Source organism: Halichoeres trimaculatus, unplaced genomic scaffold, assembly GCF_033239565.1.
Source record: "Halichoeres trimaculatus isolate MK-OKI-2021-1 unplaced genomic scaffold, fHalTri1.1 fHalTri1_scaffold_5, whole genome shotgun sequence".
In the NCBI taxonomy this organism is placed as follows: Eukaryota; Metazoa; Chordata; class Actinopteri; order Labriformes; family Labridae; genus Halichoeres; species Halichoeres trimaculatus.
The window spans coordinates 37,360,047-37,372,089 of NW_027437183.1; the positions used below are offsets into that span (position 1 = coordinate 37,360,047).

The 12,043-nt window shown below is 41.1% G+C and overlaps 1 protein-coding gene across 1 annotated transcript in view; it reads right to left on the reverse strand.

Moving 5' to 3' along the window:
- The window catches only part of arid3c (AT rich interactive domain 3C (BRIGHT-like)), a 36,643-nt gene that overhangs the window by 23,961 nt on the left and 639 nt on the right, over positions 1–12,043 (reverse strand). Inside the window, exon 2 of the mRNA XM_074670609.1 lies at positions 3,955–4,027. Coding sequence (XP_074526710.1) covers positions 3,955–4,027 — 73 coding nt within the window. The remainder of the gene's footprint in view (positions 1–3,954; positions 4,028–12,043) is intronic.

Consider the following 12,043-nt stretch of genomic DNA (forward strand, 5'->3'; position numbering starts at 1 on the left):
TTACTGACTCTCTTTATTAAATGATGATTATCTCTCAGAGCAGGCTTCGTCAGCTCTTCCTGTCTCTCTCTCTCTCACACACACACACACTCAAGCGTTGAGCGGTGAGGGTTTCCAGCAAAAAATGTGCGCTGCTCACCGCTAAACGCTTGATGCTCGAGTTGAAATAATTGAACTTTTTGAGTGAGCGAGCGTCTTGACGTGCTGGGACAGCCTATCAGCATGGAGATCGTCACCAAAGGACAGGCGATCCGCAGCTGGAATGGAGCGCCTGTAGTTGGTATCCAGACGGGAGATCCTGGGACCAACCCTGGATAGCAGGTCTTTAAACTGGGCAACAGTCAGCCTGAAGTACCGCTGGAACCGGCCGTCGTCCAGCTCCTGCAAGAGACAATGGAGCTCACACCATCTCCGTAGGGGAGCATGCATCCAGTACCGACGTCGGCGCCTAGCCTGCAGCTGACTTCTCGACAGCAGGTACAGAGCAGTGATGGTGGTGATCGGAGCCATGTTCGACGATGAAATGATGATGGCGGACTTTTCGTGCAACAAAGCCGCGGCGAGCTGTGAGCGTTTTTTGCATATGTGTACCAGCGTCGAAACTCGAGTGTCTAGCGCAGCGCGATTTCACTCGACGCGCGAATACAGTCGCTCTCAACGCTTTCGGTGGGTACTCAACGTAACGTGCCGTGGGAACGTGCGAGTCTGGACGCTGCCTCTCCCTGGTAATCCACCTCCACTGGCCCTGCCAGGCTGTTCCCTACGATCTCACCCTCGACCCCCCGACCCATGTTCCCGGAGGTCTCCCTGGGGATAATGAAGGGGTGGAGGAAAGAGAGGAGCACAGAGAACTTCCATCTTTGCCCTGGCTCTGCCCCTGCCCCGCTCCTTCCTCCTCTCTATCAGGCCCAAAACTCCTCTGAGGAAAACAGTCAGACTCAGTGATGACCCGTGCAGGCAAATCCAGCGGGAAACAAGTATTTACAGAACTTACCTTCAAAACCTGTCTCCTTAGAGACTTTCACCCAGCCTGCTCCTTTTTTCCCGGTCTCTGTGGAGTACACACCTCGTATCGTATAACTCTGGATGATGACACACCCAACAGATTATTTTCTCCTCCATCTTCCGGCGGGGTTGGAGTCAGAGCAGGTGGAGGTTCCCCCGCAACGTCATCAAATCAATGACATCGTGGGGGAATGTCATGGCTGATTGGCTGCTGCAGCACAGCCTTCACGTGAATTTGCATCGAAAGTTCAACATTTTCAACTCGAGTGTAGAGGCGTCTGACGCCCCAAACGAGCCGATGCTCCAAATGCGCCAATGCCCTTAGCGCCGCGCCAAATGTGTCCAAACGCCGTCTGGGGCAGATTGGCTTCCAAACGCGTCTTTTCATTGACTATGTATGTAATCTCGACGTAAATTTGCATCTGGTGTGGCAGAACCACAAGAAAAGTAAAGCCTTCTAGGGGTGTCACATTGTGATATCCTTCATAGTACTTACATTTCTTTATTTACATTAACATTAGCGCTATATTTATCACAGCTTGAGTTTTAAAAGAAAACGATGACTTACTTTTACAACTTTTTAGTGTCCATTAGGATAACTGTCCTCTTAACTTCCGTAGTGACTGCACTTCTGTTGCGTTGTGGCTTTTGCATTCGTGTTGTGGTCTTTGTATTTGTGTTGTTGCTTTTGTAAATGGACTGACACCTATTGGACTAGAGCCACAAACTTTTCTTTACCTTCACATTCACCTTTACAGTGAATTAAATTCTATACATAGTTAAAAAATAAAGAATAATTTTCTAAAAAAGAGGTTTTTTAATTTATGAAACAGTAGATCTAAAAAAAAAACAGAACACTAAATTTGTGAACATTCATATGATAATGTCGCTAAACTCATCCTTTTTACTTGTTTGCTAATTGCCACATATCAAGCATGTTTATTATGCAAGCACATCTGCAGTTAAATGAATCCATCCTCGTAGAATAAAAATCTGTATTGGTGGTTGGAGTTAGTGGGCTGTTGATGTTGTAGGAGTTAAGTAGAGCTGTGGCAGGCTTAATTGACACAATGTTAATCCTGTTGATTATTAACTTATTTACAATATGTCAATCATTAAAACCCTCTGTAAGAAAATTGATAATTCTTTATTTCCATAAAATTTTCAAAAGCTACAGGGAGCCACTGCAAGTGAGTCAAAGAGCCACATGAGGCTCCAAAGCCGAGGGATGAAGACCCCTGGGTATGATTCTGAAAAAGTTATTGAGGACAGACATTGGTATGACTCTAGGAGAGTTAATGAGAACAGACACACAGAAATGATTGTAGAACAGTAAATGTGGACAGACACAGGTATTACTCTCAGGGGCATATTTAGTGGTTTGGGGGCCCAAGGCAAACCCAGTCAATGGGGCCCTCCATGTCCTTGTAACTCATCTTCCTCAGAGCTAGACTGGCCTTCCCTGGGTCCACTGTCTCTTTCCCAGAATCATGAGACAGTGCTAATATTGTACATGGTAACTTAACACAACTAAATGCATTTCCTCAAGTTCTGTACTTTAGTTTGATTTTGAAAAAAGTGAATACATAATTTAGTCCACTTTGTCCTGGATTTGAAATCTTTTATGGTCAATTGACAGCTTATTTGTCCCACAGTGGGGAATTTACAGAGTAACAGTAACAAACAAGAAAGTATGAAGTGAAAAACATTACAATAGGTAAATATTGAAAAAAATAATTTAGTAAAGAAAAATATGTAAATATCGAGCACAACATAAAACTGGAAAAAATCTACTGAAAGAGGTGATATTTACAGTTACCATACTTTCTGGTACTATTATTTTAAAGTTAATGTATTTATATTTGACCCCCTGTCCAGTGAGTTATGTTTCCAAAAAAGAGATTTTGTACAATAATGTTTATCACCGACTCAAAAAGTTTGATTTAGAGAAAATGATCCTGTTTCCTGGGCTAGAGAAAGTCCTTAAAATCCTAAAAGTCTTATATGTTTATCTCAGATCTCAGATCAACATTGTTTTTATTTTCTTCCTGAATCAAATTTTCAGATGTGTTGTAACATGGAATAGCCCATTGAATAAGCAGGGAGGGGAGTACCCAAAACCATCATTAAAGATTAAGCCTTTTGATGTATTTTGAAGCATGTGAAGTAAGATTTAGAAAAAAAGAAATGCTTTCAATTGAAGAGAACTTCATAAATCAGTTTTTAAGAGATGCTTTGGGGGCCCCTGGGAATCTTGGCCCCAGGCAACTGCCTGTATTTGCCTAATTGTAGCTACGCCCCTGATTACTCTAGAGGAGTAATGGAGGATGGATACATAGGTGTGACTCTAAAAGAGTAAATGAGGACAGACACACAGGAAAGACTGTAGAGGAGTAAATGAGGACAGACAGGTGTGACACTAGAAGAGTCAATGAGGACAGACACAGGTATGTTTCTAGAATAGTTAATGAAGGCAGGCACAGTACTGATTGGAGAAAGGTCTTCTGATTTTGATTGACTTTTAAATTTACTGATTTTTTAGTGTTTGTCAAACAGAAATGTGAAGTTATCCTCTAGTTGGAGCGTCTCTGCTAATCTTAATAACCACATGAAGACACAATGTGAAGCAACATTCCTCTTCCTTTCATTAAGAACTGAAATGAAATACGTCACACCTCAGACAGACACTCACACAGACTCAGAACACAGAGGTATGGAAAACACACAAAGCACTACAGACACTGGTCACAACAGACCAGGTGAAGGTTCAGGTATGTCACACACATTCAGATTGTTCCCCCAGGGCATGAGGTATTTCACACTGAGGACTGTGATGTTAGTGTGTGTGTAATAGAGAGGGTCTATGCTCTGAAAGCTGAGGATACAGAGCGTGTCCAGAGTGTGTGAGGTCTCCTCCATCAGACGCTGCTGTGCTGAATGTCCTCTCACCTCGTTTCTGCATGAAGCTGAAGAGGTCATCCAGAAACTCCTTTCGCTTCTCATCCTCATCCAGCTCGTACAACTGAAACACAGACAACACACCAGTTAGTCAATGTGTGTGTGTGTGTGTGTGTGTGTGTGTGTGTGTGTGTGTGTGTGTGTGTGTGTGTGTGTGTGTGTGTGTGTGTGTGTGTGTGTGTGTGTGTGTGTGTGTTTGTGTGTGTGAGTATGTGTGTGTGAGTGTGTGTGTGACTGATCAGTACAGGGTGTGATGAAGCAGACTTCCTCTCCCTGAAACTAAATTTAGTTTTAGCCACCAGATGTTTTTCTGTCTTTTTGATTTTTTTTTTTCTTTGGCCAGCAAAACATGTAACAAAAGGTCAGTAAATGCACATTTCTGTAAGGGGTAGAAGGGGAGGTACATGTAAGACACTGGTCTTACATGTACCTCCCCTTCTACCCCTGGGATGATGTGTCTTGCATGACGTGTTGAAAAGGCAACGGCAGGTCTAATTGTTGAGGAAGTGTTGGGGTTTTGGGTAGGCTGTAAAGAGCTGTCAGTGGGTCAGCTATGATGGGGTATAAAAGATCTTGTTGAGAGTTTTAAAAATGGCTGCCCAAAAGTCATTTAGTCGAGGGCAGGTCCAGAACATATGCACATGATTGGCAGGAGCTTGTTGGCATCAGCTACACTTGTTTCTGGTGTAGGCTGTACTGACGTCATCAAGCTCTGCTCGAGCCTGATAACGAGCCATTCATTTGAATCAGGTGTGCTGGAGTGGGGTAACATCTAAGGCCCCGTTTACATGACGCAGAAAACGGTCGATTCCGCAAACATTTCGTTGCGTTTTGGCCTTCCGTTTAGACGAGACCACGTTGCGTTTTCAGTGAAAACGCAAACTTTTGAAAACGCTCCCCAGAGTGGAAAGATCTGAATCCGCTCCTCCATCCAGCTTCGTGTAAACACAGAGCTGAGCTTCTCAGGGTGAAACGCTGACGTCACCGCATGCGCACTCGCAGTTTCAGGTAAAGGCTCCGCGCTCAGCCACATTTCCAGTTGAGCCAGTAGGTGGCGGTAATGCGCGTTATGGTTGGATTGCCGACCGTCTCACACAACAAAACGGCAGAAAAAGAAAGAACAGAAGAGGAGACTTGTCCTCCTGGAGCCGTATGAACGCGGATTGTTTTCACGCCGTCCTCATGTAAACGTGGGTGGCTTTTGAAAACGCAAAGGAAGACTCGTTGCAGGAGTCTCCGTGTAAACGGGGCCTACAACATGCAGGGCAGGGGGTCCCCAGGACAAGGGTTGAGTACTCAACCGTTGGTACTGTTGAGTACTCAACGGTACCAATTTTCAGTACTTTTTTGTGTTTATGTGCTAAAAAACATCATTTTCTTAAAAATAATTAGATATAAACGTTTTTCAATTTAATGTATTTATTCTTCAATGTATAACCTTGCAATGTTGTAATCATGTCTAGCATAGAAAATTGCCTACTCTTCCACTTCCTCACTGTCACAAGGGTGAATTGAGGTACCTAAACATGGTAGTTTTTGATTTCCTCTAAATAAAATGTATTATTATTAGTATTAAAAGTACCAGATTTAGTATCCATCCTTATAATGAGAACATCGCTCATTTACATGACAGTCTATTTGTCTGGCATTTTGGAAACTGTACAGTTATATATAACTGTAATACATATAGACACAGGACAACACAACAGTTATATATAACTGTTATACATACATATATATATATATATATATATATATATATATATATATATATATATATATATATATATATATATATATATATATATATATATATATATATAGTTACTGTTGCCTTTCTATCAGCTCCAACCAGTCTGTCCATTCTCCTCTGACCTCTGGCATCAACAAGACGTTTTTTCCCACAGAACTGCTGCTCACTGGATATTTTCTCTATTTGGGACCATTCTCTGTAAACCCTAGAGATGATTGATGGTTAAAATCCCAGTAGATCAGCAGTTTCTGAAATACTCAGACCAGCCCGTCTGGCACAAACAACTACGCCAAGTTCAAAGTTCCTTAAATCACCTTTCTCCCCCGTTCTGATGCTCAGTTTGAACTGTAGCAGATCCTTTCGACCTGGTTGACCGTGTCTACATGCCTAAATGCATTGAGTTGCTGCCATGTGATTGGCTGAAACTTGGGTTGACGAGCAGTTGGACAGGTGTGCCTAATAAAATGGACTGTGAGTGTCTTTGCTTCTCTCTGTCTCTCTCTGTCTCGCATGCACAGTACTCTCTGGAGAGCTGACTCCTTTCTTTGAGGGACAAACGTAAACAAAGTCTTTGTCAGTTCAGAGGTCATTACAGCCACACAGCGCTGTCTGACTGCAGCAGAGCACTAACCTGGAGCGGACATTGATGGAATATTGGTCAAAAACATGAGTTTTTGGATGATTAATGCAGTTTTAGGAGCGGCGCTGTCTATGCCCCGATGGATCCCATTATACGGATGTCCGCTGCACGATTTTGGATCTAAATATCTCCCGAAGCACTGCTTGGATCAGGAAAACCTTCTTGGTGAGTATTTTGTTCTACTTCATTCTATAAATAGTGTAAAAGCTGTATAAACCGAACTTATCCTTTAAAAGGGGCATTTACAGTGGGAGGGAGTGCAGTGTTAGTGGGGCACAGATTTATATAAGGCAACCAATTTTACTGTGACAGTTCCATCAGCCCTGACCCGGAAGAGATAGCGAGTAGTTGCTCATAATAATAATAATAATAATAAATTGTATTTATATAGCGCTTTTCAGGAACTCAAAGACACTTTACAACTGTTAAAATCAATACAAGCAATGAACAGAAGTCAAACAGAAGTCAAACAGAACAAAACAAAACAAAACAACAGTACAATCACAAATTAAAAGCTAATCTAAAAAGGTGAGTTTTTAACAGAAATTTAAATAAAGAATAGTCGGAGCAGTTTTGGATTTGCGTGGGGAGGGAGTTCCAGAGAGTGGGGGCAGCTATGGAAAATGCTCTGTCCCCCCAGGTTCGGTGCTTGGTTCTGTGAGGGGGAGACAGGAGGTTGGTGTGTGAGGAACGGAGGTTACGGGAGGGAATGTGGTGGTGGAGGAGCTCAGTGAGGTAGGAACGGGCCTGGTGGTGGAGGGCTTTATGGGCGAGGAGGAGAATTTTAAACTGTATGCGGAAGGGGACGGGAAGCCAATGGAGATGTTGGAGGACTGGAGTGATGTGGTCACGGGAGCGGGTGCAGGTGAGGAGGCCTGCAGCAGAGTTTTGAATGTACTGTAGTTTATGGCCACCGTTCAATCTACTGGTGGTAATAAAAAGAACTCCGCTTAAATAGTAATATTTTGGTAGCTCTATTTGCAGTCAACTTAAAAATAACGATTGTGGCGGTTCATTTGTAACTCTAGTTTAACTACTAATCTAGGAGGAGTAGTGCCGTTACACTACTCGTTCCTATCAAAAGTAATTTAACTACTTGTAACGTTTGTTACTTGTAGTTATATACCCAACTCTGTATATATATATATATATATATATATATATATATATATATATATATATATATATATATATATATATATATATATATGTATATGTATATATATACACACACGTGTGTGTGTGTGTGTGTGTGTGTGTGTGTGTGTGTAGTCTGTTTTCAGACCATAGACTGTATAAAACATGGATGTAGTCTCCCTGACGTTACCTGTCTGTTACTGAACCGGAAAATGAAGCACATGAGCTAGGCGCCTGTCTGTCACCTGACCCTGAGCTGTGCCTCTGATTGGTTGAGCTCGCGATCTTAATATCCCCTGAGCGGCCAAGTAAGAAAAAATTTCACTCCCCCGTACAGTGGGTGCCCATGGCAAAATCAGTGGCTCAGACAGGAGACGTTTTTTGAACCAGGCTGTAAATAGGTTAATTTCTGCTTTGAGAAACAGCAGATTTTAGCACTTCAGCACTGTCTCATATTCTTAGACCGGAGGTTGCCGCTTGTTTCAGACACTACATCATCCTGTCTCTGCTTCTGCTCAGTTTTATGTTTATGCTGATGTTCATTTAAATCCTCAGAATCTAGAGCTGAACAATCACAGCAGGATATATGTGTGTGTGTGTGTGTGTGTGTGTGTGTGTGTGTGTGTGTGTGTGTGTGTGTGTGTGTGTGTGTGTGTGTGTGTGTGTGTGTGTGTTCCTGTATTGGTCATGTCAGGGAGGCTTTTAGAAATGTGTTAGTGTGTTCACAGTGATGTGGCCCTCGCTAACAGACCACCTTAATCAATAGGAGACAGAGAGATGACCTTTGGACTCAGTGGGGGCCCATGGACAGGGCCCCTGAGATAATAACAGATCATTGAGAAGTGTATTAGCTTTCACTAATATAACAGGAGCAGAGCAGGTCAGCACTCTGGAGGAGTCAGAGGGAGGAGCATTAATAAGGGGGGCAGCAGGAGGTCCACACAGAAGAGTAAAAACAAAAAAACACAGCCAAGACTGTCAGTGTTTGTGTTCACGACCAGCTCCTCCATGCCCTTCATGAGTATCAGGGTGAGGACTACGAGCTGACAGTCATTCAGGATTGTCACTGTGGAGCTCTTGGGGGTGGGAAGGAATGATGCAGTCTTCAGGTAGGTCACTTAACACCTTAGGCAGCTGGTTAGAACGTTGTCGGGACCTGTGGCTTTGTGAGAGTTAATCCTTAAAGGGTCCTCCTCAGATCTGCACTGGTCACACTGATGGGCGTGTTCTCTGATGGTGGTGGGGTCTTTGAAGCAGGCATAGAACCTGTTGAAGGCATCAGGCAGGGGGTCCTTAGGGCACTGTGCATCTTTAGTGTTCCAGTTAGTGATAAACTTCAGGTAAAGTAACTCTGGATCTATCAGGTGTGTGTGGCTTTGGCCCTCCTGATCCTTGCAGTCAGCTCTCTCCTGGCTGCTGTGAGTGCCGATGTGTCGCCCTCCCTGACGATAGTATCCTTACCTCAGCAGTGTCCTCACCTCTGCATTCAGCCTGGGTTCCTGATTTGGGGACGCAGAGAGACCTAGGTGGGGCTCTGTATGCATCTACATATGTTGGTATTGACACAGTCCAGAGTGTTCTCTCCTGGTGTGGGTGTGTGTGTGTGGGTGTGTGTGGGTGTGTGTGGGTGTGTGTGGGTGTGTGTGGGTGTGTGTGGGTGTGTGTGGGTATGGGGACATGCTTCAATCTGGGTAAAATGTCTCTCAGGTCAATGTGGTTGACGTCTCCTGAGACCAGGTAGAAGGACTCCAGGTGCTTGTTCGGCAGTGAGCTAATGGTGCTGTGTGCTGTGTGCTATTAGCATTAGCACCCAGCAGGATATAAATAACAGTGACAAACACAGCTGTAAACTCAGGAGGCAGATGATGTGGACGACATCTAATGGTCAGATGATCCATGTCCTTCGAGCAGCAGCTTCTAGAGACCAGGACCATCATAAAGACCAGGGCCACTTCGAAGACTGGAACCATAACCAAGACCAGGACCACAAAAAAGACCAGGACCACCATGAAAACCAGAAATACAAGGAATGCCCTCAGGAAAAGGAAGCTGGGGATGTGTGTTTCAGACCGGCTGTCAGCTGTAAATAGGTCTTTGAGAATGAGGTGATGACTTTGTTTTTCAAGGTGAACTTCAGACTGAGTGTGTCCTGACCTCATGGTCCTTCATGGGTCTTGGTTTTGACTTGATAAACTCTGCTGTAGCATCAGGTTTTTGTGATATGGAAAATGAGACAGAGAATAATGTCATGTCTGAACTTTCTGTACCACTCAGTGAACAAATCTTAAAAAACAACCACATTATTAAAGCTATCATTTATATATATTTATATATTAAAAATATATCTAAGTTTGCTTTTCATGGAGCTGTAGAGGTTAAAGGTCATGTTAAAGGTACTGAAATGATTAATCATTGTTTTCATTATCACAGGCCTGTGTAGACTTTTTTATCCACAGCAGATCAGAAACAAGCTGTCATTTGCTGTCGTCAGGAATTGTTTTTTTCTATTTTGCAGGTGGCTGAGAAATATGTTTCTTTAGTTTTTTACTGTTGAAATCTTGTATTTTATTGAATTAAAATGAGCGAAACCGTCCTACATCACTGTCAGCTGAGCTGCTTTCTGAATGTCAACGTCAGCATCTGTCATCAAACATCCGTCCAAAACTGAAATACATTCATCAACATGACTCTGCCTTTCTCTCATTACTACTTCAGTGATGGAGTCATAGAGGTCCTGTTCCAGTGTCAGAGGGTTCTTCCGCTGCCTGACCCAAAACCTGATCCATTCAGAGCTCACAGTGATTCAGCATCCTCGTTAATATCACTATATTAATAATTAGTACCTCTATAAAGAGTCAATAAATAGTTTATTTATTGTCTTCAGTCTCGCACAAACACTCGCGCGCACACACACACACACACACACACACACACACACACACACACACACTTACTCTATGATATTATGATTATGATCATCTATGTTATTATAGAAAAAACAGCAAAAATCATTATGTAATTAATATATTTAATATTAAAGTCTTAATGATGCTACAGAAATAAAGTTTGAAATCTCACACACACTGACCTCATGACACAGAATATAAAAAAATAAAAAAATAATAATAACAATAAATTTAGTTTTATAGAATAAATTATGATGCAGAGATAAAGTTTTGTTTAAGACACACACACACACACACACACACACACACACACACACACACACACACACACACACACACACACACAAAAGTGTTTGTGTGATAGGGGGATAATTAACATATTTAAAAAGAGATAACTATAATAAGGTTTGGTTTGATGGATCATGTGATTGTGTGTGATCCTTTTTTCAATCCCTTGTCCTGACTGTAGGCAGGTCTGTCCTTAGTCCAATCCTCATTTCCGAACTCTCTCTTTCATTTCTCCATATATATATATATATATATATATATATATATATATATATATATATATATATATATATGATCATTTATAATATAATAACAACTTCTTCTGTTTTTATTATTTATTCATAAATGTATCTGAATATTTTTTCATTTAATTAAAAAAAAAACACCTGCCGTCTGTAATTTCATTCAACATTATGTGTGTGTCTGAATATAATGAATACAATAATAACACTGAGTGTCTGTATAAAGTTTCACACGTGGCACATTAAGGATAATGATAACAACCTTCTATGATCAGCGTCCTGTGGTTAATGTAGTGGAAATAATTGACTGTGATATCATATAGATCACTTAAATATATTGGTCAACGTTTTTAACAACTATCCTGATTTTACTGATCATCATTCGTCAGAGTACTGATGAATTAATCCTCTCATGTTAAATATTACACTTCTGTGTTACTAAAGTAACATCTCTACAATCTGTAAGATCTGTAACAGCAGAGGAGTTAATCTGATCCTATAACACATATTACACATTGAAATATAAATTTAACCTTACTCTTCTAAGTGAGTATGACTATATTTATGAATTAAAGTATTAACTCTTAGTATGTTTATCAACTACAAAACCAACAATAATTGTGTTTTTAAACTTTATTTAAAAAAAAATGTAGCAGTCATTGTAAACTGGAACATGAACTGTAACTGTTTAAAAAAAAAAACACCAGGTCTTAGTGTGATTGTATACAGTAAAATGACTAACTTCCATGATAAACTATAAATTAAACCTTTACCATAATTAAAACTATCACATGAACTATTGAATTGATAATTTCAACTTTTTATATAACTTTTTTACAACGATCTCCAGAACAAAGTATTTCCATAGTAAGCTAATAATGATAGAATTATCTGAAACTAAAGAACGGAGTAAAAAAAAAAACTAAATGTAGAAATAAAAACATAGGCAAGTATGATTCAGTTAATATTCATAATCCGAGTACAACTCTGACTAAACAAATGTGTTTGTGTTTTAGTGTGTTTTGTGTTTTAGTGTGTGTTAGTGTTTTACTTTGAGTTTCAGATTTTGTTTTAGTTTCTGTTCGAGTTCTAGTTTGCGGTGGAAGGATCAAGA